The sequence below is a fragment of the Lissotriton vulgaris genome, unplaced genomic scaffold (assembly GCF_964263255.1).
Source record: "Lissotriton vulgaris unplaced genomic scaffold, aLisVul1.2 SCAFFOLD_459, whole genome shotgun sequence".
Classification (NCBI taxonomy): domain Eukaryota; kingdom Metazoa; phylum Chordata; class Amphibia; order Caudata; family Salamandridae; genus Lissotriton; species Lissotriton vulgaris.
Genome location: NW_028246331.1, coordinates 262,915 through 290,845, shown reverse-complemented (window position 1 = coordinate 290,845; position 27,931 = coordinate 262,915). Strand labels below are relative to the sequence as shown.

The following is a 27,931-nucleotide window of genomic DNA, read 5'->3' as shown; positions in this document are numbered from 1 at the left end:
TATAGCCTTGGCAGACACCAGTGCAATTCAGGCAAGATATTCCCGCTGTGAGAACCAGCGCAATTCAGGCAACATACAGCCGTGGCGGACACCAGTGCAATTCAGGCAAGCTATTCCCGCTGTGAGAACCAGTGCAATTCAGGCAACATACAGCCGTGGCAGACACCAGTGCAATTCAGGCAAGCTATTCCCGCTGTGAGAACCAGTGCAATTCAGGCAACATACAGCAGTGGCGGACACCAGTGCAATTCAGGCAAGCTATTCCCGCTGTGAGAACCAGTGCAATTCAGGCAACATACAGCCATGGCGGACACCAGTGCAATTCAGGCAAGCTACTCCAGCTGTGAGAACCAGTGCAATTCAGGCAACATACAGCCGTGGCGGACACCAGTGCAATTCAGGCAAGCTATTCCCGCTGTGAGAACCAGCGCAATGTAAGCAACATACAGCCGTGGCGGACACCAGTGCAATCCAGGCCAGCTATTCCCACTGTGAGAACCAGCGCAATGCAAGCAACATACAACTATGGCGGGATGCAGTGCAATCCAGGCAAGGTATTGCCACTCTGAGTACCGGCGCAATGCAGGCAACGTACAGCCGTGGCGGACACCAGTGCAATTCAGGCAAGCTATTCCCGCTGTGAGAACCAGTGCAATACAGGCAACATACAGCAGTGGTGGACACCAGTGCAATCCAGGCAAGCTATTCCCGCTGTGAGAACCAGTGCAATGTAAGCAACATACAGCCGTGGCGGACACCAGTGCAATTCAGGCAAGCTATTCCCGCTGTGAGAACCAGTGCAATACAGGCAACATACAGCCGTGGCAGACACCAGTGCAATTCAGGCAAGCTATTCCCGCTGTGAGAACCAGTGCAATGCAGGCAACATACAGCCGTAGCGGACACCAGTGCAATCCAGGCAAGATATTACCACTGCGAGCACCAGTGCAATGCAAGCAACATACAGCCGTGGCAGGCAGCAGTGCAATCCTGGCAAGACATTCCCGCTGTGAAAACCAGTGCAATTCAGGCAACATATAACCATGGCGGGCAGCAGTGCAATCCAGGCAAGCTATTCGCACTGTGAGAACCAGTTCAATGCAAGCAACATACAGCCGTGGCGGACACCAGTGCAATTCAGGCAAACTATTGCCTCTGCGAGCACCAGTGCAATGCAAGCAACATACAACTATGGCGGGTTGCAGTGCAATCCAGGCAAGGTATTGCCGCTGTGAGAACCAGTCCAATGCAGGCAATATATAGCCGTAGTGGACACCAGTGCAATTCAGGCAAGATATTTCCACGGCGAGCACCAGTGCAATGCAAGCAACATACAACTATGGCGAGATGCAGTGCAATCCAGGCAAGGTATTGCCACTCTGAGTACCGGCGCAATGCAGGCAACGTACAGCCGTGGTGGACACCAGTGCAATCCAGGCAAGCTATTCCTGCTGTGAGAACCACTGCAATGCAAGCAACATACAGCCATGGCGGACACCAGTTCAATCCAGGCAAGCTATTCCCGCTGTGAGAACCAGTGCAATGCAGGCAACATACAGCCGTGGCGGACACCAGTGCAATCCAGGCCAGCTATTCCCGCTGTGAGAACCAGCGCAATGTAAGCAACATACAGCCGTGGCAGACACCAGTGCAATCCAAGCAAGATATTCCCGCTGTGAGAACCAGTGCAATTCAGGCAACATATTTGCACTCTGAGCACCAGTCCAATGCAGGCAATATATAGCCTTGGCAGACACCAGTGCAATTCAGGCAAGCTATTCCCGCTGTGAGAACCAGTGCAATTCAGGCAACATACAGCCGTGGCGGACACCAGTGCAATCCAGGCCAGCTATTCCCGCTGTGAGAACCAGCGCAATGTAAGCAACATACAGCCGTGGCGGACACCAGTGCAATCCAGGCCAGCTATTCCCACTGTGAGAACCAGCGCAATGTAAGCAACATACAGCCGTGGCGGACACCAGTGCAATTCAGGCATGCTATTCCCGCAGTGAGAACCAGTGCAATTCAGGCAACATACAGCCGTGGCGGGCAGCAGTGCAATCCAAGCAAGATATTCCCGCTGTGAGACCCAGTGCAATTCAGGCAACATATTTGCACTCTGAGCACCAGTCCAATGCAGGCAATATATAGCCTTGGCAGACACCAGTGCAATTCAGGCAAGATATTCCCGCTGTGAGAACCAGCGCAATTCAGGCAACATACAGCCGTGGCGGACACCAGTGCAATTCAGGCAAGCTATTCCCGCTGTGAGAACCAGTGCAATTCAGGCAACATACAGCCGTGGCAGACACCAGTGCAATTCAGGCAAGCTATTCCCGCTGTGAGAACCAGTGCAATGCAGGCAACATACAGCCGTGGCGGACACCGGTGCAATCCAGGCAAGCTATTACCACTGTGAGCACCAGTGCAATGCAAGCAACATACAGCCGTGGCAGGCAGCAGTGCAATCCTGGCAAGACATTCCCGCTGTGAGAACCAGTGCAATTCAGGCAACATATAACCATGGCGGGCAGCAGTGCAATCCAGGCAAGCTATTCGCACTGTGAGAACCAGCACAATGCAAGCAACATACAGCCGTGGTGGACACCGGTGCAATTCAGGCAAGATATTGCCACTGCGAGCACCAGTGCAATGCAAGCAACATACAACTATGGCGGGTTGTAGTGCAATCCAGGCAAGGTATTGCCACTCTGAGCACCGGCGCAATGCAGGCAACATACAGCCGTGGCGGACACCAGTGCAATCCAGGCAAGCTATTCCCGCTGTGAGAACCAGTTCAATGCAAGCAACATATAGCCGTAGTGGACACCAGTGCAATTCAGGCAAGCTATTGCCTCTGCGAGCACCAGTGCAATGCAAGCAACATACAACCATGGTGGGTTGCAGTGCAATTCAGGCAAGATATTTCCACGGCGAGCACCAGAGCAATGCAAGCAACATATAACCATGGCGGGCAGCAGTGCAATCCCGGCAACATACTTCCACGGCGAGCACCAGTGCAATGCAAGCAACATACAACTATGGCGGGATGCAGTGCAATCCAGGCAAGGTATTGCCACTCTGAGCACCGGCGCAATGCAGGCAACATACCCCCGTGGCGGACACCAGTGCAATTCAGGCAAGCTATTCCCGCTGTGAGAACCAGTGCAATTCAGGCAACATACAGCAGTGGCGGACACCAGTGCAATTCAGGCAAGCTATTCCCGCTGTGAGAACCAGTGCAATGCAGGCAACATACAGCCGTGGCGGGCAGCAGTGCAATCCAGGCGAGATATTCCCGCTGTGAGAACCAGTGCAATTCAGGCAACATATTTGCACTCTGAGCACCAGTCCAATGCAGGCAATATATAGCCTTGGCAGACACCAGTGCAATTCAGGCAAGCTATTCCCCCTGTGAGAACCAGCGCAATGCAGGCAACACACAGACGTGGCGGACACCAGTGCAATCCAGGCAAGGTATTACCACTGCGAGCACCAGTGCAATGCAAGCAACATACAGCCGTGGCGGACACCAGTGCAATCCAGGCAAGCTATTCCCGCTGTGAGAAGCAGTGGAATGCAAGCATCATACAGCCGTGGCGGACACCAGTGCAATCCAGGCAAGCTATTCCTGCTGTGAGAACCAGTGCAATTCAGGCAACATACAGCAGTGGCGGACACCAGTGCAATTCAGGCAAGCTATTCCCGCTGTGAGAACCAGTGCAATTCAGGCAACATACAGCCGTGGCGGACACCAGTGCAATTCAGGCAAGCTATTCCCGCTGTGAGAACCAGCGCAATGTAAGCAACATACAGCCGTGGCGGACACCAGTGCAATCCAGGCCAGCTATTCCCACTGTGAGAACCAGCGCAATGCAAGCAACATACAACTATGGCGGGATGCAGTGCAATCCAGGCAAGGTATTGCCACTCTGAGTACCGGCGCAATGCAGGCAACGTACAGCCGTGGCGGACACCAGTGCAATTCAGGCAAGCTATTCCCGCTGTGAGAACCAGTGCAATACAGGCAACATACAGCAGTGGTGGACACCAGTGCAATCCAGGCAAGCTATTCCCGCTGTGAGAACCAGTGCAATGTAAGCAACATACAGCCGTGGCGGACACCAGTGCAATTCAGGCAAGCTATTCCCGCTGTGAGAACCAGTGCAATACAGGCAACATACAGCCGTGGCGGACACCAGTGCAATTCAGGCAAGCTATTCCCGCTGTGAGAACCAGTGCAATACAGGCAACATACAGCCGTGGCAGACACCAGTGCAATTCAGGCAAGCTATTCCCGCTGTGAGAACCAGTGCAATACAGGCAACATACAGCCGTAGCGGACACCAGTGCAATTCAGGCAAGCTATTCCCACTGCGAGCACCAGTGCAATGCAAGCAACATACAGCCGTGGCAGGCAGCAGTGCAATCCTGGCAAGACATTCCCGCTGTGAAAACCAGTGCAATTCAGGCAACATATAACCATGGCGGGCAGCAGTGCAATCCAGGCAAGCTATTCGCACTGTGAGAACCAGTTCAATGCAAGCAACATACAGCCGTGGCGGACACCAGTGCAATTCAGGCAAACTATTGCCTCTGCGAGCACCAGTGCAATGCAAGCAACATACAACTATGGCGGGTTGCAGTGCAATCCAGGCAAGGTATTGCCGCTGTGAGAACCAGTCCAATGCAGGCAATATATAGCCGTAGTGGACACCAGTGCAATTCAGGCAAGATATTTCCACGGCGAGCACCAGTGCAATGCAAGCAACATACAACTATGGCGAGATGCAGTGCAATCCAGGCAAGGTATTGCCACTCTGAGTACCGGCGCAATGCAGGCAACGTACAGCCGTGGTGGACACCAGTGCAATCCAGGCAAGCTATTCCTGCTGTGAGAACCACTGCAATGCAAGCAACATACAGCCATGGCGGACACCAGTTCAATCCAGGCAAGCTATTCCCGCTGTGAGAACCAGCGCAATGCAAGCAACATACAACTATGGCGGGATGCAGTGCAATCCAGGCAAGGTATTGCCACTCTGAGTACCGGCGCAATGCAGGCAACGTACAGCCGTGGCGGACACCAGTGCAATTCAGGCAAGCTATTCCCGCTGTGAGAACCAGTGCAATGCAGGCAACATACAGCCGTGGCGGACACCAGTGCAATCCAGGCAAGATATTACCCTTGCGAGCACCAGTGCAATGCACGCAACATACAACCATGGCGGGCAGCAGTGCAATCCAGGCAAGCTATTCCCGCTGTGAGAACCGGTGCAATGCAGGCAACATACAGCCGTGGCGGACACCAGTGCAATCCAGGCAAGCTATTCCCGCTGTGAGAACCAGCGCAATGCAGGCAACACACAGACATGGCGGACACCAGTGCAATCCAGGCAAGCTATTCCCGCTGTGAGAACCAGTTCAATGCAAGCAACATATAGCCGTAGAGGACACCAGTGCAATTCAGGCAAGCTATTGCCCTTGCGAGCACCAGGAATGCAAGCAACATACAACCATGGCGGGCAGCAGTGCAATCCAGGCAAGCTATTCCCACTGTGACAACCAGTTCAATGCAAGCAACATATAGCCATAGTGGACACCAGTGCAATTCAGGCAAACTATTGCCTCTGCGAGCACCAGTGCAATGCAAGCAACATACAACTATGGCGGATTGCAGTGCAATCCAGGCATGGTATTGCCACTCTGAGTACCGGCGCAATGCAGGCAACGTACAGCCGTGGTGGACACCAGTGCAATCCAGGCAAGCTATTCCCGCTGTGAGAACCAGTGCAATTCAGGCAACATACAGCAGTGGTGGACACCAGTGCAATTCAGGCAAGCTATTCCTGCTGTGAGAACCAGTGCAATGCAGGCAACATACAGCCGTGGCGGGCAGCAGTGCAATCCAGGCAACATATTCCCGCTGTGAGAACCAGTGCAATTCAGGCAACATATTTGCACTCTGAGCACCAGTCCAATGCAGGCAATATATAGCCTTGGCAGACACCAGTGCAATTCAGGCAAGCTATTCCCGCTGTGAGAACCAGCGCAATGCAGGCAACACACAGACGTGGCGGACACAAGTCCAATCCACGCAAGCTATTGCCACTCTGAGAACCAGTGCAATGCAAGCAACATACAGCCGTGGCGGACACCAGTGCAGTCCAGGCAAGCTATTCCCGCTGTGAGAACCAGCGCAATGCAAGGAACATACAGTCGTGGCGGACACCAGTGCAATCCAGGCAAGCTATTCCCGCTGTGAGAACCAGCGCAATGCAAGCAACATACAGTTGTGGCGGACACCCGTGCAATCTAGGCAAGCTATTCCCGCTGTGAGAACCAGCACAATGCCAGCAACATACAGTCGTGGCGGACACCAGTGCAATCCAGGCAAGCTATTGCCACTCTGAGAACCAGTGCAATGCAAGCAACATACAGCCGTGGCGAGCAGCAGCAGTGCAATCCAGGCAAGATATTGCCACCGCAAGCAGCAGTGCAATGCAAGCAACATGTAGCCGTGGCGGGCAACAGTGCAACTCAGACAACAGATCGCTGCTGCCAGGAAGGGAAGCTATTGCCACCACGAGCACCAGGGCAATGCAAGCAACAGGTAGCCATGACGGACACAACACCAGCGCAATCCAGGCACGATATTGCCACTCTGAGCTCCCTCGTAATTCAGGGCACATATTGCCACCAAAATCACCAGTATAAATCAGGCAAGATAGCTCCACTGTGAGCACCAGTACGAAGGAGTTAAGGAAGAACAACAGTGGACATTCATCTGGAGGCAGAGCAGGAGGCAGAGCAAACATTCAACTATAGTGTTCACCTCAAGTGCACAGTAAATGTCTGTGTAGAACACGAGTTCAACGCTACTCTAGCCACGCAAGTGGAAACTTGTATATAGATCCTGTCGTAAAATTTTACTCTTTATCGTAATGACCAGCTTTGCGGCGTTAGGTGTGTGCATGCATACCGCATGTGGTGCCCTAGCAAACCTCAAGCTCTCTTGCTCGTTGTGGTGGGGCTGGGAGTCTTCTGCATGAGTGTGTTTTCTAATTACCCTTTTAAGTTCATTTTTTTTGTTGCATTGCTGGTAAGAGAAGATATTGGGTTCACGAACTAAAGAGACATGCACACATATGTTTTCTTCCAGTTGCACCAAAAGAACTGGCCCATTGTTTATCTACTATGCAATATTTTGCTTTTTATGCCCTTGAAGTTCACCACTTAAAAACACAAACAGCATCTTCTGACTCCTTTTGATAACACTTTCTTGAGGGTACAGCTTAACTCTGCTGAACACTTTGTTCAACAAAGGTGTCCTACTCTCATCTTCAGTGTGGTTTTAGCCCAAGAGCTTGCAGTATTATGGTATGTGTTTCCAGGACAGCTGGGAGCAACATGCACAAAGTTACCCAAATATTACAAATGCTTCCCCTGACAAAAAGTCAGGCCTATTGGCAATGTCATTTCATGTTTAGGAAAAGTGATACCCTATTGGTGTTGCCAATGATTGTTTTATTTATGTTGGCACAGTAACAGACAAAAACAGATGGCAGAGTGTTCTATACATTTACTCTGAACTGCAGTCTACCATCTCACTGATGTGCAAAAATACATATGCAAGAGTGAGCATCTTTCGTACAAAGTGCATTCACCAGACCCATGGATAGCTCCATGGTCAGGACAGGAGGATCCACATTCATCCACAACAGTGAGGCAGTGCTTAATTTGTAAAATAAATAATGATAATAAATGCAGGGGTCCACATTTTTTCATAGCCATCTAGAGAGGGTGGCCGTCAATTGACAATTATCTACCTTGTCTAGATACACTTTAGGATGGAATATTCCATCTGCCAATGTCTATGGGCCATATGTATCAAGCACTCATGCGTTCGCAAACGCCGAAATTTGCGATTCCTTATTTTGCGATTGCATTTAAGGAATCACAAATTTTGCGATTCCTTAAATGCAATGTAAGAAGCATTAAAAAAATGCAAATTGGCCTTAAGGAATCGCAAATTACCACCAACTTCAAGTTGGTGGTAATTTGCGAATTCCTTGAAAAATGCACTTTTTTGCATTTTTCAAAGTGCAATGTGAAGCACATACATGCCCTTAGAGCATGTATGTGCGCCACATGTGCACCCATGCTAATTTCAGGGGTGCAACAGGGTGTCCTTTGGACACCCCTGCACCCTTGAAATGATTCTCAATTTGCGATTCTCAAATTGCGAATCGCAAATTGAGAATAACTTCCCATTCATTCCTATGGGCCTTCTGGCCCATAGAAATGAATGGGAAAGTATTCCTTAATTGCGATTTGCAATTTGCTAATCGCAATTAAGGAATACTAAGAAATCGCTAAAAAATTTGCGATTTTGTACATACATCCCTATTTGCGATTCTCAAATAGCAATTTCTAAAAAATCGCTATTTGAGAATCGCAAATCAGGTTGTTGATACATATGGCCCTTAATGAGGCCCTAAGTATCTTAGACTTAGACGTTTGTGATTTCCTTCTCAACATACTTAACTAAAGCCCTGTGGAGGTGTCAGTTTTGTACAGGGAAACACTATTTAAAGTTTTAGTCAAAAGACCAGCTGCTTACAAGACTGAAGTTCAGACTGACGGTCACTAGAGAGATAGATTAGCTCTAGTAGAGCATCTGTCAAGAACAAATAATAACAATATACATAGAGAGGGGCTAATAATCATAATAATGATAATATAGAGGGGCTATAATTCATGCCCCCATCATTCATTGCTTGTTGGAGATGTCATTTATACTTTGAACCAGCCCAAAGAACCATATACTGAGAGCTTCACAATGGATCATAACTCTTTAGTGAATGGTTGTTCCGGCGATTGAAAAGTCCTCTTTGTGGTAATGGGTGTGTACCCCTGCCCTGAGTGTCCAACTATACGGATGTCTGAATCCCTAATGCTGATTTTTCTTGTTATCGGCATAAACAGATCATGCATGTTCTCCATGACATAGGCATGTCTCATGGATTGCGGTGTTGTTGGACCGGATTGAACACCCGGGTAGGACGCCCAAAGCGCTACCCTCACAAGGAATTAAGTAGCAAGACCGTGGTGGTGACAGCATACTATGCAGTAATCAGTAGGAGTGAGCATGCCCTTTTTAGGTCTCGCCTACGCAGCTCGCGTGTGCTGCTTAGGAAAGAGACCTTTAGCCATCAGTTCCCTTTTTCGCCTAAAAACGTGCGCGCGTTCCATTGCCCTCAATGGCAGCGCATGCACATTTGGTGATTCCCTTGCAGTAGCGAACAGCTGGCACCATATGTTATCAATTATTGCGCCTTGCTGCTCGCTCCCGCAAGGGAATCGCACAGGTCCCCTCCTCTCTCCCCTCCCCCCGCTGCCGCGCGAGGCGCACACTTTTTTCTTTAGTTTTGTTCACCGTTTCTGTCGGCTGCTCCTACCTTTTAGTAGTAAACACAGTTTCTTTTATCTCTCTGACCATTTTAATCCATCTTTGTTTATTTCTCAAATGCATCTACTTTTTCTCCTCTATGTGCATTTCTCCCACTTACTGTATTCCACTCGTGTCTCTTTCCGCTGAACTTTCGGCCTCTTTCCCACTTTACGTTTTCCCTCACTATATGTACTGTTCCTTTTTCCCACTTTTTTGTCTCCGTCTTTAATCTCAGTGTATCGATGTCGTCTGTCTGCTCTTGCCAGTACTCTGGCTCTTCCTATCTGGCCATTTCTTCCATGATGTCTCTGTATGCTCCTCTCTTACTTCCATCACTGTCACGTTTCCTCATCCCCTGCGTCTTTCTAGAGCTTCTTGCTCCCAAGATTCCACTCTTCACTGCCCCTTCTTGTTAGGCTTCTTGTCTCCACGCATTCTTCCTCTCTCGTCTCTTACCTTGTCGTGGCACTTGGCAATGTCCATTTATTTTTTTCCCAGCCGCTGGTTGGAATTCCTCGCACACCTCAATGCTGAATACTCCTCTTCAGTTTTATGCCCCTTGTCCCCCCTCCCGAGCAGAGGGCATTGCATCACCTTCTGCTGTCAGCGATGAGAGTCACCTCTGGGGGAGGTGGCAGTTGTTTCCTTTACTCTGGCAATTACTCGAAAGGGGAGGTGAGATGGTGCAGCTGGTCCAGCCTTCGGGGAAAGGAACATCTCTCCGCACTCTGCTTCCTTTCCTTGGTGCCTGACATGTCTCATTAGAGGCGAATCCAAGAACTCTGGGGCACAAGAAATATTCATCTATGAGAAATATGAATTCTAATAAGAGCTGAGGACGTGTCACTGTGAGAGCGGGGCTGTTCTCTTCTTCCGCTGTGCCTAATGTCACTGCAGTGAACTCCCAGCCATGGCTTGCAGGTGTCCCTTAAGAGTGGGGCAGTTCTCTCGATTGCCTAGGGGCTGTGTCACATCAGCTGTCTTCCCTGACCCCGCCAGCAGGTTTCCCTGTAAGAGCAGGGCAGTGATGTAATGAAAGTTGATCCCCTCTCTCCTCCCGCAAAGCATATTGAGGGGCCCCTTCTGGGCTCACTCGGGAGCTATCAGGCCAGGGGACTGTGCTGAGGGGGCCCTCTGGAGCTCTGATTCCCCCCACCCCGCACTGCTGGTGTTGTGGGGTCCTTTTGGGCTTAGTGTCAGAGGTAGTTCACATTGCTGGAGTCCTGCTGTACTTGGAGTACTTTACAAGAGGAAGCTCACATTTCTCAAATCCTGGAGCCATGGAAGAGTGAGACACCCTCCCACTGAGCCTACGACAGACCCACGACCTGCTGACCTTCACGAGGATACTCAAGACCTTGCTGTTCGATCAGTAGCATCCCCACCCCCAGCGCCTTGCGACCCTCGCGGGTATGTAGTGCGCTTTACAAATGATTGATTGATTGATTGAGATGTAATACCGACAGAAGCTCATGCTGCTGGAGTCCTTAAGCACTGATATGTCCATATTAGAGGAAGTTCACATTGCTGGAGTCCTACGGCACAGGGGGAAGTGGGGGTGGGGGCATAGCAAATTAATCTCCCACTGCTCGTGTCCTGCAGTACTAGGACTTCCACGCCAGATGAACCTCACACTGCTGCAGTCCTGCAGTAGTAGGGGTTCAGTATCGGAGGAATCCTGCAACATTGGAAGGATGTCATGCAATACCGAAAGAAGTTCACTCTTCTGGAGTCCCACAGCACTAAAGGTTCCGTACCAGAGGATGCTGACGCTTTTGGAATCCTGCTGCACTGGGAGCGTGATATTTAATATCGAAATAAGGTCACTATAGCTGCTGGAGTCCTGCAGCACTAGGATATCCATGGATGTATGACGTTAGAACGCATACTTTTAGCACGCATACCTTTACAACGCAATTTTTACAACGCAGGATCCATTACAACGAAGTATCATTACAACGCATTTTTTTACAATGCAGATACCTTTACAACGCATACCATTACAACGTAAGTATTGGTAAGTATATAATTTTTAAAAAACTAAAATTATTATAATTTAATTTAATTTAATCTTAATTTAATTTTATTTAAAACCCAAACCTAGCCCTGAACCCTAAAAATACCCCTTTACCCCAAAACCCAAACCTAGCCCTGAACCCTAAAAATACCCCTATACCCAAACCTAGCCCTGAACCCTAAAAATACCCCTTTACCCAAAAACCCAAACCTAGCCCTGAACCCTAAAAATACCCATTTACCCAAAAACCCAAACCTAGCCCTGAACCCTAAAAATACCCCTTTACCCAAAAACCCAAACCTAGCCCTGAACCCTAAAATACCCCTTTACCCAAAAACCCAAACTTAGCCCTGAACCCTAAAAATACCCATTTACCCAAAAACCCAAACCTAACCCTGAACCCTAAAAATACCCCTTTACCCAAAAACCCAAACCTAGCCCTGAACCCTAAAAATACCCCTTTACCCAAAACCCCAAACCTAGCCCTGAACCCTAAAAATACCCCTTTACCCAAAAACCCAAACCTAACCCTGAACACTAAAAATACCCCTTTACCCAAAAACCCAAACCTAGCCCTGAACCCTACAAATACCCCTTTACCCAAAAACCCAAACCTAACCCTTAACCCTTAAAATACCCCTTTATTTTACGAAATGCGTTGTAAAAGTACATGCGTTGTAAAAGTACTTGCGTTGTAATAGTATCCGTTGTAAAAGTATGCGTGGTAAAAGTTTTTGCGTTGTAAAAAATGCGTGGTAATGGTATTGCGTGGTAAAAAATGCGTGGTAAAGGTTGCATACCATATCCACATCAGAGACCTGCAGCACTAGAAGGGTCACATGAATCCCACATTACTGCAGCACTAAGGGTTCTGTACCAGCTGGAGCTCACATTAGAGTCCTGCAGCACTTGGAGTGAGTTACTTTAGTGGGAACAAGCTCATACTATTCGAATCCTGCAGCACTGGAAGGGTGACATGTATGCAAGCTTGCACATCCGGAGCCCTGCAGCACTAACATTTCCACATCAGAGGAAGCTCACACTCATTAGGGGGGCTGCCACATATAACAAGCATTGGCATAGCCAATAGGTCTAGCTTTTGGGACATTATAAGTGTTTAGCCATGCAACAGTTGATGTTGCACCAAGGATAGTGTGCTGCAGAATTAAATACATATAAAGACGAGACCTATTGGCTATGCCGAGCTTGTTAACCTCCGTCACTGAATTGAGGCCTACCGGCAGACAGACTGAATTTGTCAACCGATGGCCCTTTTTAGGAGAGGAATTAATTTAGCCTGTTTCCAACATCTAGGAACAATGGCCGTCTGTAAAGGCAGGCTTACTAGTTGGTTTAGGGTGGAGTTTATTGCCACGCCGTTAGAAACAAGAATGTGGGAGTGACATGGATCCTCTGGAGACCAGGATTTGCACATGCTGAGGGCCGGAGCAGATTTCTCCATCGAAATTTGAGGAAACTCTTGCAAGGAAGGGCCACTGGGTGTAGACGAGGCCTCCTGCCATACAATAGACTTTGGAGAATGGTAACTGAACGGAATATAGAAATGTTTTATTTTTTCTATCGAAGAAATCTGAAAGTTGGGTTCATAGCTTGAGCGAGGCGTTAATGGTTGAAGCATCTGGGTGTATAGATATTTTGACGATTTTGAATAGCTTGACATGGGAGGTGTCAATTTGAGCTGTGAGGAAGTCTGATTGGCTTTTCTTGATTGCTTGGTGGTATTTATTTAAGGTATTCTTATAGATCCATTTGTTCTTGGGAAGGTAGTGATGCCTACAACTTCTTTAGAGTCTTTTAGATAGTTTTTAGATAGTTTGTAAAGCTCTTTCAGCTCCTCATTGAACCAGGGTGCTGATTGTCATTTGACCACCGAGGTGGTATCTCTGTGTTTGATAGGAGCAATGGTATCAGCCTTCGGTGAGAGGTGTGGCGCCGTGGCCAGGGCGACTGACGTTGGAATCTGGAGATCACGGTTCGATCCTCGGCTCCGGCGGCAGGCCAGCCCAGCATCATGTGACTCTGGGCAATAGCTTGCTTAATCTTCCCGACGGCCCCCAGCGCCTAGAGAACCTTACGGGTGATTGTGCGCTTTACAAATGTGGATTATTATTATTATTATTATTAACCCCTTTACTGCAGCGGCTATTCCGCCGCAGTGCTAAGGGGGCGGGGCGGCCACGCGGCGGCCGCATGCTGGTGACGGAACCGCTCCGTCACCAGCGTCGGTTGAGCTGTGCTCGTGACGGAGCAGTTTCGTCACGGCCCGCCCCGCTCAATAGAACCCTCAGCGCAGGCGCGGAATTCGCGCCGCGCATGAGCGTTCTATCGAGCTGGGCGGGCCATGACGGCACCGCTCCGTCATCAGCACAGCGCACCCGTAGCTGATGACGGAGCGGTTCCGTCATCAACATGAAACGGGTTAAAGCCAGGCATTACCCGACAGGGCATCCACATCAACATTCCCAATCATACATGGGGTGCCCACTCAAGGAGCTACTGAACCCCACAGGAGAGACTGTGGACCGGTTTCTGCGGTGAAACACAAGAACAGGTTGTGCGTCCGTGAAGGCCATAGTCCAACTTCGAAATTAAATAAATAAGAGCGTGATCAGTCTGAAGTGCGTGTTTAATATCAGACAGCAGGACTTGGCCATTAGATAAAATGGTGTGTAATGTGTGACCCGCTACATGGGTTGGCTGGGTCACGAACTGCTGCATGTCCCATGATGACACGTTATCTAAGAGAAGTTGCCCATGTGGGTCAGAGGGAGAGTCCACATGTAAGTTGAGGTCTCCTAAAATTGTAAAATTAGAATATTTTAGCACGTATTTAGATAGGAACTCATCCAGGGAGGGAAGGTAGAAATACTCCCGAAGGGCCAGGGGGATGTATACCAACACTCCGGCCAGGGCTATGTTTGCTGAAAGTGGGATGCAAAAACCCAATGATTCTGCCCCCTGAAGCTCCTTTGAGTCAAAAGTGACACAATTATAAGTGTGGATGTTTACAATATCAATGCCACCCCCTTTTTTGACTACTCTGTCTCAGTGTAACAGAGATCACAAGGAAGGGGCCGGGATACATCTAAAGAAGTAGATGGGGCTGATTAGGGAACCATAAAGAGTAGGAGCCACAGATTAACCCTTAGATGCACATATCACTGTGGCTGACATCTAGGCGTGAACTCTAGTCACTCCCATGTCTTGTGTTGTGGGACTATCAGCTTTGGAGTTAGCGCCAAGATACCTTTGACTACGTTTTAAGAGTCCGAGTGAACTCTTGAGATATGGCTATTAGTGATCTTTCCCTGGATGTGGCCACAAAAGAATGGGGAAATATCGCGACCACATGACGAAGAGTGGGTGGGCAGGGATCTGTAAGTGAAATGCTAGAGCCCTGACATCAATGGAAAATGTCTTATTGTTTATCCATGTTGTAACATTTCTTTATTGAGCAGAGTTATAAATAAAATGCTTCTTTCAATAAGAATTTGAATGGACATTGATTTATTGACACCCGTTGTGCTGTCTTGGAGTTATGAGTTGTGTTCACTAATCTGTATTCACACTTCCCCCTAAGGGAGATTTTGATTGCTCGTTAACAGCTACCACTGAGGGTCAAGTGCAGAAGGGGTACTTGGCCCAGTTGCTCAGGATCCATAGTAGGCCAGGCCCTGGGACATCAGGCGTAAAAGGCCTCAACCACCACCAGGGCCGGCCTTAGGCATGTGCAAGCTGTGCACCTGCACAGGGCCGCCAAACCCCAGGGGCCGCCACGCCAATATATATCTTTAATATAATAATCCTCTGAGGATGGATACATATTTGCGTGGCGGCCCCAGAGGCAGGGATTTGGCGGCCTCCGGCTCTGTTCCACTTCCAAACACTCTGACCCCCCTCTTCACTGGCCTCCGCGCCTCTTCCGGGGCCCCCTACCTACGCTCCCTGCCCAGGGCCGCCATGAGTCTAGAGCCACCCCTGCCACTGCTGTTGGGCCTGTTGGGCCCAGTAACCTGAAAGGGATTCTGATGCGTCGTTTTAAATGCATTTATTAATGAGGACAGCTAAAGAATGTTGAATAGAGTTCCTTATTGCACCTTTGTTTGTGGAAGAAAAGAGATTTCTCACTCTGGAAGTATTTACTTTATGCTGATAAACTTGTCTTGGTTGTGTGCTTGTGCAGGTTCTGAAAAAAAAGTGACCCAAGTCAACCGCTGCCTTGATGCCGCCAAAGCTTGCAACATGGACGGGACATGCAAAAAACTACGGACGGACTACGTCTCAGTATGCTTTCGATGGCAAGCGCGAGCTGACATGTGCAACCGCTCCAAGTGTAATAAGGCACTGCGAAAGTTCTTCGACCGCGTGCCTTTCCAGTACACCCATGAGCTACTCTTCTGCCCATGTGAGAACACCGCATGCGCCGAGCGGCGGAGACAGACCATTGTCCCGGACTGCTCTTATGGGGCCAGAGGGAAACCCAACTGCCTAACCCCTATGGATGCCTGTAGGGGGAACTACGTCTGCAGGTATGTTCGAATCTGGGGACCTGGTTCACAAAGGTCCTCCCCGCTCGTGTAGAGGTCCCGCAGATGTGGGGGAGTCACCACCAGGGCCGGACTGGCCGTAGTGGGCAACGGGCAATCCCCCAGTGCGCCGCACGGGTGGGTGCCGGTTTTGGGCCCCTGGGGGCCGTTTTTGTTACAGGGCTGCGTTTTTGCAGATGGGCCCTGTAACAATATCGTCCGAAAACCAACCCTGCTAAAGAGCTAGGCCGCACCTGAAACCCCCAGGGGTGGGGGTGGGGGGCCGGCCGAGCACTTTGTCAGGGCCGGTTTTGGTTCCCAGTACGGCCCTGGTCACTACACTTGCTCCGGAATCCCCGCCCCGAGTGAGGAGTCTCCTTCGCGATTGCGGGGACTCTGCCACAAGTGCAGAGACCCTTTGTGAATCAGTCCCAAAGTGTCTTGCAATATAATTGGTTATTGTTAGGCTTACTCTGCTCTTTCACTAGCCTATCTAGCCACACCTGTTAATAATGCCCGGTTCTTGGTGTACATTTTTTTATCATTTAATAGCCCTAATATATTAGATCATGACTAGATATTCCAATTGTGATTCAGACAACACAACAAATGTCTTTATTATCCATTTTGATCATCATTGAGCAATTTTCTGCTAGAGTGGACTATAAGGTAGATGTGCTGCCCCCTGTTCCTACACTCCAGCTTCAAGGCACTTCATAAGTTATTTCAATAGCATTCAGCCAGTTTAATTTAATGGAATGGAAAATGATGTTCCTCAGGTGGCATAGTGTTATTGGGAGAACACAAACTTTCCCAGGCAGTAGCCCGAGGAGGGAACAAGAGGCAGTAGGGTACTGGGAGACGGTCAGCCTCCAAACAAATATAGTGAACACAATAGAGACCGCTCCCAGCTATAGACCAAATTAAAATTTACAGTGAGGTGCCTAGTGATAGTGAGGCATCTCACAAAAAGTGATAGATTGGCATCACACACCACCAGGTGTCATGCTTCATCATCTGCCAGTCCTCGCCCCCCAGAAACCTCGTTTGGTGGAGGACGGGCATGCACCTGGAGACAGGGATGCACTTCTAAGTGAGTGGGGGCCCAAAAAGTGAGAATTAAAAGGCCATCACAGTACACCCATAAATCCTTTATTCAAAAGGGAGTCTGTGTGGGGTTAAAATGGAAAGTGCGTGAGTAAGGATCCTATCATCCCGTCACCGCTGTGAAATTATTTTAAGAGGTAGGTCAATACACTGGCATAGTGTTATCGTCTTGCATGGTAATTGAACACAATGGATGGACCCGATGATGAAGCATGCCACCAACTAGGTTGGTGGGTGAGGGCTTCATGAATACACCAACAAGGTGCCCGTGACAGAACTAATTAGAGTACTGTAACACTTTGGTCAACTTAAGCTAGTCCTCTTTGTTTAATCACATATAAACCATCGGGGACTCGGACTAGCTATCTAGTCCTCTCTCTCCCTCTTGTTACACGCAATTGAACACAAACCTCATGAAGACAATGGCTTCCGGGCGGATTGTTCACCAAGCACAACTTAAGTAACATTTTCTTTTAATATGCGATACACATTGGTGCTGCAGCTAGCCAGACTAATGGTGCACACACGTAAACCTACGGTACAAAGCACTTATTTACTTATTCATCTATTTATTTTCTTTAGTACTTTTAAATAGATCCATTTGTATTCTTACAAACAGTCCAGAGCTCTGTACAGATCACATTTAAAGTCCAGCCTTGTGAAGCAGCAGGAGTCTTCTTAACCGGTGGTCCGTGGACACCTGGGGGTTCGCGACACCGATTTACCGGGTCTGCAAAAGTTTATAAAATTAAATATTATCAGCAGTTTGATAAATCAATATGCATAAAAAAGAAAAGTTGAAAATTCAAAGTTTCAAAAAGTTCTGTAAACGTGAAGAAATTTGAAGTGAAAATTAAGTTGGCATCATTATCTTAATTCGTGGGGGCAAAGTAAGTCCAGTAAACAGAATCGAGTATGGACTATGGGAGACCTCAACTGGAACAATATGTGTATGCGCCGACAAAGGCACAGCATGCAATCTCCAAGTTTCCCCATAAAAATTAAACATTTCACATATTTTTTGTTTTTGAATCCAACTATCCCACAATTTGTTTATATATGAACATATACTTGAATCAGTGTTTTTTTTCGTGTTATAATTTTTTATTAGCATTTCATAAATACAATACAATAAATATATGAAAACATTGTATATCTTAAAATACGTTATAGTAGAGAAAAAAGAATGAATATATTTTCCGCTTTTATTGATTTGTTGTCAAATTAATGGTTTAATGCTTCACTATTTTATATTCACTATTTAATATTTAATGATGTTTGTATTTCCTTTATTTGATATATGTTTTGCCCCTAATTTCCTTATTTATTTATTTTTCTGCTATTATATTTGAATGAGTATTTCTGTGTATTGTTTGGAGGTTCAAATCCCCTGAGTTAATTAGATGGGGTTCCTGGCTTCCAGCAGTGATTCACTAGGGGAATTGTAAGATATACGCTGTTCCATATGATATTTCTCACTCGCTTCCCTCAAATCTGTGATGGAGTCAAAGGCTGTTGTGAAAGGTTCAGCTTTTAGGAGATTCCTGCATTGTACTTACTTGGTTTCTGGCCTCCAGGTTGTATTCATGGTTGTATCCATGTGGAGTGGTGTGGCTCACTGGTTAGAGGCGGCAGACCCGGAAGTAGAGGTCAGCCCGGGACCAGGGTTCGATTCCCGACGCGGCAGGGTCTTGGGCCATGGTCAGCAGACTCGATAATTCTCGCCTCGGTGCCTACTCCAACCATGGGTCACACTCAGCAACTCTGGGCAATAATCTCTACTAACGGCCCCATCAGCGCCAGGGATGCTTGTCTTCACCTTGGAGATGCCCAGGAGGGACCATCTCACAGGGAAAACCAAGATGGGTTCCCCAGCGGTATACAGCGCCGGGACGCCCCTTTGCTGGGGCAGCTGTGCGCTTTACAAGTATACGACATTTAACATTCTGAGTGTCCACAGCTTTGAATTCCTAGGGATCTGCTGGAGAGTTGTTTTTCTCTTGAGGGTTTGTCAGGTGCTTGCTTTAGGGCCCTGCCTCGTACCCCGGTCCACCGCCGTCTCTACCGTTTTGCTGTGGAGGGTGTAGGAGGCTCCATTGCCAGCTGGCGAGGGGTGGAGACAGCTGGGTTAGTGCTCTAGGGCGCGAAGCCTATAAAAATAGCATGCCCTGCCCGCTGCGCAGCGGACGCGCGCAGCGGGCTCGCCGCCCGTCTGCGCCCGTCCATGCCAAGTCCACACCGGGCGCCAAGGATGCTGGTTCTTCTCTGCCAGATGCAAAGGTAGGTTTAAGGTATTCTAGAGAGGAACTTCAGGAACTCTGCAAGGTGGAGGCTCACTGCAAACATACTATGGACCCAGATACCCTTGCCCTGAAAGGTTCCTCTCCTTAAGCGTTTTGTGACTTTGGAACTATCCGGATCTCCGACAGACCCCTGCCCTCACCACGTCTTCAACAAGGCCGACGCTGTCATCGCACCTCACCTGCGGGACATCATCAACACCTCCTTCGACATCGCCACCTTCCCGGAGAGCTGGAAGCACGCCGAACTCAGCGCTCTACTCAAGAAACCATCAGCAGACCCTACCGACCTCAAGAACTACCGCCCCATCTTGCTGCTCCCGTTTCCGGCCAAAGTCATGGAGAAGACCGTCAACAAGCAACTGGCCGCCTTCCTCGAGACGAACGGCTCCCTCGACCTCTCGCAGTCTGGCTTCCGGGCCAACCACAGCACCGAGACCGCCCTGATCGCAGCTACAGATGACATCCGAGCCCTGCTCGACAACGGAGATACAGCGGCCCTCATCCTCCTGGACCTCTCCGCGGCCTTCGACACTGTCTGCCACCGTACCCTAGTACAGCGCCTCAGCAACGTCGGAATCCAGGAGAAGGCACTGGAGTGGATCACCTCCTTCCTCGCCGGAAGGACACAGAGAGTCCGCCTCCCCCCGTTCAGATCGGAGGCCACCGAAGTCATCTGCGGCGTTCCTCAAGGCTCCTCGCTCAGCCCAACTCTCTTCAACGTCTACATGAGCCCCCTCGCAGCCATCGCACGCCAGCACAATCTGAACATCATCTCCTATGCCGACGACACCCAGCTGATCCTCTCCCTCACTAACGACCCCGCCACCGCCAGAGCCAACCTGCACGAAGGGATGACAGACGTAGCCAAATGGATGTCGAACAGCCGCCTGAAACTGAACTCGGACAAGACGGAAGTCCTCATCCTGGGATCCTCACCCTCCGCCTGGGACGACTCCTGGTGGCCCCCCGCCCTGGGCAGCGCACCCAAACCAACTGACCACGCACGCAACCTGGGCTTCATCCTGGACTCCTCCCTCTCCATGACCAGACAAGTCAACGCCGTCTCCTCCTCGTGCTTCAACATCCTGCGAATGCTACGCAAGATCTTCCGATGGATCCCCACCGAGACCAGGAAGACGGTCACCCAGGCCCTCGTCACCAGCCGTCTGGACTACGGCAACTCCCTCTACGCCGGAACCACCGCCAAATTCCAGAAGAGACTCCAGCGGATCCAGAACACCTCAGCACGACTCATCCTGGACATCCCCCGCCGCAGCCACATCTCCGGACACCTGAGAGACCTGCACTGGCTCTCGGTCAACAAGAGAATCACCTTCCGGCTCCTCACCCACGCACACAAAGCCCTACACAACCAAGGACCAGGATACCTCAACAGCTGCCTCAACTTCTACGCTCCCACGCGCCAGCTTCGATCGACCAGCCACGCCCTCGCCGCCGTCCCCCGCATCCGAAGAGCCACCACAGGAGGAAGGTCCTTCTCCTACCTGGCCGCCAAGACTTGGAACTCCCTTCCGACCCACCTCCGCCTGACCCAGGACCACCTCGCCTTCAGGAAGCAGCTCAAGACCTGGCTGTTCGAGCAGTAGCGGACCCCCCCCCCCCCCCAGCGCCTTGAGACCCTCCGGGTGAGTAGTGCGCTATACAAATGCTCTGATTGATTGATTGATTGATTGATTGATAGAGGTAGGAGAGGAGAGCTTGGTTATTACCAAGGCTACTGGTACTCCCTCCACTACTGAGAAGTTAGCTCAGGGCTTCCTTATTAATGTTAGATCCCTGATCAAAAATAATGTTGCTTTAAAAGAATTTGTTTTACAACGCCATCCGGACTGGGTGTTCATAACTGAAACGTGGACTAATAATTGCTAAGGTCCTGATCCTTCGGGATATTGCCTTGCAAGATTGGATAGAGTAGGAAGACGAGAGGGGTGGTCTGGGCATTTTGTTCAGGGATACTTTTATCTGTCGCTCTGAACCACTCACCTCACCTCCTGACCAGTACCAGGCCCTATATGTCTCTATAAACACGCATCCCACTGAAAGTTTTTCTGGGGGGCTCTGTTATCGTTAACCGGGGCCTAGGGCATCCTTTACTCAGGATTTTTGTAATCTACTGGAGCCCTATCTAGAAAGAACCAACTTTACACTTCTTGGTGACTTTATTTTCATTTAGAGAGTAGTGCAAGTCACGATACTCAAACCCTTTTGGAAAATATGAATTGCTGTGGCTTTTCACAATTGGTCACATCCACTTCTCATGCGGCGGGCCACACCCTAGATGGGATTTTTCCTAAGGATCACCGTATTAGGGTGGGAGAGCCCCTTCCGCTAGCTGTGCAAACACATATGTTAAAACACATCTAACAGGAACTGCATCTGCCATAATGATTTGCGGTATGTAATGCTGACCTGCAGTGTGCCCCCGCACCCCCTACCCTTTTGAAAATTGGGCCAATTTGCCCGAAAACAATGACGTGCAAAAGAAAGGCCTGAACTGGGACCCGGAGTGGCAGGGACCCGGAATAGCTGCTGACGTGATGCCATCTAAGAAGGAAAGCCCAGACGAGATTTAACAGATGTTCCCTTGACAAATCCAGACCTGACACTCTATGTGGATGGTTCATGCATGAGAACAAGTACAGGAGAGTTAGTGGCCGCATATGCAGTGACCACTGAAACTGAAGTTAAAGAAACACATCGTATTGATACACTGTCTGCTCAAGCGGCAGAGCTCATCGCTCTGACCCGAGCCTGTATACTAGCCAAGAACAGAAATGTTAACATATACACTGATTCCCGTTATGCGTTCGGAGTCGTACACGACTTCGGCATGCTCTGGCAGGAACGAGGTTTCCTGACCTCTCATGGTACAAAGATACAACATGGTCCACTCATTCAAGCACTGTTAGAAGCAATACATCTGCCTTCAGGCATATCCGTCATGAAGTGTAAAGCACATACTAAAGTCACAGATTCTGTTTCCCAGGGTAACGACCTGGCAGATCAGACAGCAAAACATACAGCACTGACTCACACTCAGACAACTGATACGATAAAGACAACAGATCCGACAAACTGCATGACAGTCAGAGATCCCACACTAGATGTTATTGACATTCAGACACATGCTACTGAAGAAGAAATAAAGAAATGGATTGAACTAGGAGGGATCCAGACAGATCAAGGTTGGATGACGAAGGGAAAATCTATATGGTTTCTCCCTGACTCTATGGTTCAAGTCATGATAAATACAGCACATAGTCCTGCCCACCTAGGAGAGAAAGCAATGTTAGACAGTTTGCAAAATCTCTGGTACAATAAACACTTACGAGCAGCAGCAAAACAGAAAGTGCGTACTTGCATGATCTGTTGTCAGTTCAATCCAGGTAAAAGCGTCCCTGTAGAGCAAGGTGGATTCCATCCTCCCGAACACCCTTTTGAAGTCCTCCAGATGGATTATATCCAGATGGACCGTTGTCGAGGATTTAAATATGTTCTCGTAATTGTCTGTGCTCTGTCCCGCTGGACCGAAGCATACCCAGTCCCAGATTACACTGCTCCGACCACTGCCAAACAGTTGGTTCGTGAATTTTTCCCACGGTACGGCTTGCCTCGTGTCGTGTACTCAGATAACGGTCAGCCATTCTCGTCTGCCCTAATGAAAGAAGTTTCCTTGTTATTGGGATACCAGTGGAAGTTCCATTGTGTCCGACATCCAGAAGCAGCAGGCCTTGTAGAAAGGCATAATCAGACATTAAAGATCCGCCTTGCCAAAATATGTCAGGAAAAAGGGGTCGACTGGATAGTCGCCCTACCAGTGGCACTATTCTATATGAGAATGGTTGCCCATTCGCGATCAGGGCTATCTCCGTACGAAGTGGTCTTTGGCAGACCACCGAATATGTGGGGGACGCCCATTCCTAAAAAGATAACCGATGTTGATTCTAACATGTTGACAGATTACCTTGCCTCCTTGATGTCTGCACTCCAATCATGTCGTTCACAGGTTGCCGCAGCCTTCCCTGACAACACCGATGTGAAGCCGCATGACGTCCGCCCCGGAGACGTTGTCCTCGTCCGTAACTTCGACAGGAAAAGTCCATTGGAGCCCCGCTGGAAGTCTCCGAAGACCGTTCTTCTTACTACAAAGACCGCAGTCAAGTTGGAAGGCAGAAAGGGGTGGGTCCACCTAAGCCATATCAAAACATTCCCAGGACTGAAACCGGAACAAGACACACCCACCCCCACCAAAGACTGTGATAACAAAGACTTTACCGAAGTCAAAAGAGAAAAGACTCCTCAAGAACAATACCGTATGAAATTACGATCTAGCAAGTCAGACAGTTTAATTGTTTAAGTCCTCCCCTAGGTGAATCGGTTAAATAGTTTCTGACATGTATCCCCTAGATCGAGTTAGAGAGAGAGAAGAAAAGAAAAGAACATATTGCAAATCACTTCGTAGTCACTGCATAGTGACACTAATAATTATGTTTATTCTCAGTATATTAATCATTGTTGCTAGCATCTTGTTATCTATCTACTATCCTATTTTCAAGCGTGAACAATCTGCTTACAATGTCTCTGCTGAACACACTTTTAGTGAGTTACCTCCTCATGAGCTTTCCTACAGACTCGCGCTGCGCAACAATACATTCATTAGTATGTTACATCATTCTCATCAAACTAACAATGCTACGAATTGCTGGATATGTGGCCGACTCCCTCCCTACCAGAATTACAAGGGAGCCCTGCCTCTGTTTCCGTATCCGTTCACTCACAATGGCTCCTGCGGAGCATGGTTTAAGATAATTAATTCTTTAGATCCCGACATTGCTGTTTTCGATGGGGGTTGGGTTTGGGGAAACCTGAACTTGGTCCTACTAGACGTCTGTTACCCGGATAAGGAGGGACTTCCCATTAGAATAGGAACTGATCTAGAAAATGAAGTATATGGATTAGGTAATTATACAATTAGCCTTATGATTCTTACTGTCGAATCCGAAGCCGCACCAGTTCTGCCCATTATGTCAGTACTACCAGTCACTGGTGAATTATGTATCAAAAAGAAAGGTTCAGTACACTTAGGTCATAGTAAATGCACTACTGTGGTCGAATTCAGTGATGATGGCAAATCATCTTTCAAAGCTATCAGTCATTCTTACTTTGTGTGTGGTCATACTGCATACATTCGTCTACCTCCAGATTGGGATGGTACCTGTTATATTGCATTCCTCTTGCCACCTGTTTTTCTAGCTCCTTCTGATTACCATAGAAATAGCAATCTAGTAAAGAATAGACCCAGAAGAGATGCCCCCCTTGTCGACTACACAGAAACGGCATGGGAACAGTACACTGATTTTAATAAAGGTTTCTTTTTCTTTTTAGGCCCTGTCCAGAATAGTAAATTAATACGCAGATTAACTAGAACACTTGAAGCCGTAGTAAATGAAACTACTTCCGCCTTAGGTAACTTAACAGAAGAACAGTCCGCTATGCGGGTTGTTGTCCTTCAGAATCGTCTTGTAATTGACGTCATCTTGGCAGATAGAGGTGGAGCCTGTAAGGTCATCGGGTCAAGCTGCTGTGTTTTTATCCCACAAAATGCACCATCTGTATATCAAGCTATCACCCGTCTCCATAAGATTGCAAATCAGATACATCAGACTCCAGGCACCTGGACTTGGTCCGGTTGGTTCTGGACAACGTTAACAGCTTGGGGATGGAAGATCCTATCCTTCCTAGGCATTGGCCTAGTCCTAGTATTCAGTTGCTGCCTGTGCCTGCAGTGTGGGCCAGCGATTTGTGGACTGTGTGCCACTTCTTGTATTGAACATTCCAGTTTTCATTCAAAACGTAACCGAAAGAAAGAAGAACAAATGATGTTACAAGAACAGACTGATCGATTCATGAGGATCGATATTTCATGAAGGGTCCGTAGGGAACAAGGAGGGAATGAGGAAAATTAAATTTTGGTCATGATGTGTTCCCTAGCGCGTACCCCACCGACTCCATGTACCAGCTTAAAGTGCATGTAACTTCCCTCCTGTGCCAGCTATGAAGACGCAAATACATTTGCGTCCACCGTCAACTTGTCCTCTTTCAGATCCACCATGAATGGATTATATAGCCCGTTCCTAAGTATGCTATGCCACCGTCTTTTTGTAGTACACTTTTCGCTTTCTCCTGCTCTAGCCAGAGTAGGCCCTGAATTCCTGCCATCTGAACCTCTTTTTGTGGCTCCTGGCTCTGCCCAGGCTACCTCTGTACTCATGAACTATGTCCTACTTTCAGCGCGGCCCCTCGCGCTCAGCTCAAGCCTGCTTTCTGCCAAGACTGACTATAACCTTCGAGTTATCTGTTCCGCTCCCCGAAGAATACATTCCTGCCTACTAGATCCTGTAAACATCCTCTCCAGCTGCAGAGCCAAAGGGCCGACCTGTCTTAATGCAAGTAATTCATAGCCTCCGTTGCCATGCTTCCATGGAAGGCCCCGTGCCCCCACGCTTCACATGTAGACACTTAGGCGCTCATACACGCATCCACAGTTAGCATAGAGTAGCTTCTGCCCTAGAGACCTTTCCGCCCAGATAGTATAGTCCCTAAACATCAGATATCAGATATGATAGAAGTACAAGTTGATCTGACATGCCAGACTTCTGTCTCTTTCCGTCAGTGTAAATGTCAAGTCCCCTGCACCCCGTCAATCACACGTCATGCAGCTGCGCGCGCATCCAAGCTTCCGATTTTCTGCTGACATTGCAACACTCTGTTAGCGCCACCCCTTGGTGCCACCCACTTGCGTCATCTATCAGTGACGTTTTCTAGCACACACCTTTAGTTCACGCCTAGTTTACGCCTCTTGATGATGTACTAGTACCACGTGTATACTGTTATCTTGTCTTCTCTCAGCTGTTACGCCTCTTACATTGATTCCTATGTATAAATCAAGTATATAAGCTATGTATTGATAATAAACTTGAGCGCGCTCATCTATCCCTTCTGACACCCCTGTGGTGGTCAGAACATGATATCCTGATTCCTTTATGAGGAATAAAACCCTTAGAAACTCTAACACCACGGACTCTGTTTTCTTTCCTTCTGATTGAGTTATTATTGATTAAGTACTTACCTGCATAGAAATTAAGAGAGTAAATTAATTATTTACGTAATTTTGGCGCCCGAACAGGGACCCCTCCCCCACCTCACGCGCCGGTAGGTGCGTTGCAATCCGTGTCCCCTGCCATCAGTTAGACGGACTACACGTGTACTGGCAGGATTTCCTGCATCCCCCTCTGACCCACGGAGGTGACGAAGACTGCGATCAGTGCCCAGACGAGGCGGTGAGGAGTGCGGAGGATCCCGACCAGAGCCCAGCCGAAAGAAGCAAGGTCCGAGGTGTGAAGAGGCCCACCAGTTTTCCGAAGTTTTCCGAAGTTTCCGAAGTTTTCCGAGGTTTTCCGAAGTTTCGAGTCGAGTCCAGTCGAGTTTTCCGAGGCCTTCTGTTTTCCGTGCTTCCCGGTGAGTACCATTGCTGGGTCGTATCTAGACGGGTTTGGGTACGCAAGTCCGGTCTGCACTGTTTTTAGGCAGTGTATCTGTACTGTTTAGCAGTATATCAAGTATTCCGAATTTCTGCACTGTTACAGCAGTGTATCCGTACTGTTGAGCAGTACACCTAGTATAGGGGGTAGTCATCTATGTCTACAATGTGTTATGTGATTAATGTTGTGGTATGAATGTGACTGTTCAAACGTGTATTATTGTGTTTCTCGTATAATCTAGCTGTCAAGAGTATTAAGGAATAAAGATCTAACGTTCAGTAATAAGTAAGCAAGATGCCGTTCTTTAACAAGTTAAAACAGATAGGAACCAGGAAAGGGTTACTGGAAGAAGAAATTCCTATTCCCCCTAGGGACACACCAGGCAATTTTATGTATCAAAAACACGGCATAGATGCCATACTATATCTAGATTTATGGGCCGATTATACCAAACACCTAGACGAAAGACATAGATGGCCTGTCACTGGAACGTGGGATGCCGAGTGCATCATGAGGGTAGAAGAAGCATTATGGAAAAAGAAAGCTAGACAATCTCAGAAGGACGCCATAGAGTTTTGGCGTAAGGAATCACGTAAGCGTGCTGACAAAGCACTCCGTAGAGAAGACAGACTTAAAGAATCAGATAAAGAGCAAGAAAACGAATTAGTTACTGAAGGGATCCGAGTGAAAACAGAACAAATAGACCGTGCCCGAAATAATCTTGTAAACGGTATGTATCTTGCAGCAGATGGCACATCTGAAACTGAATCAGAAATACCGAAAAACTTACCGACACCATTAGTCCCAACTAAAGTAATGCATAAAACTACTAAAGACATATTCCTAAATTCATATCTAGAGGATGTAGTACCAGCTTACACCAATTTGCCTGTTCGTGCCCTGCCTACTGACAGGGATGGGGGTGGCACTGCGCCCCCAGA

At 48.5% G+C, this 27,931-nt stretch overlaps 1 protein-coding gene across 1 annotated transcript in view; it reads left to right on the top strand.

Annotated features, from left to right (window-relative positions):
- The window catches only part of LOC147665984 (GDNF family receptor alpha-4-like), a 432,571-nt gene that overhangs the window by 357,895 nt on the left and 46,745 nt on the right, over window positions 1–27,931 (top strand). Inside the window, exon 4 of the mRNA XM_086949349.1 lies at window positions 15,676–16,021. Coding sequence (XP_086805475.1) covers window positions 15,676–16,021 — 346 coding nt within the window. The remainder of the gene's footprint in view (window positions 1–15,675; window positions 16,022–27,931) is intronic.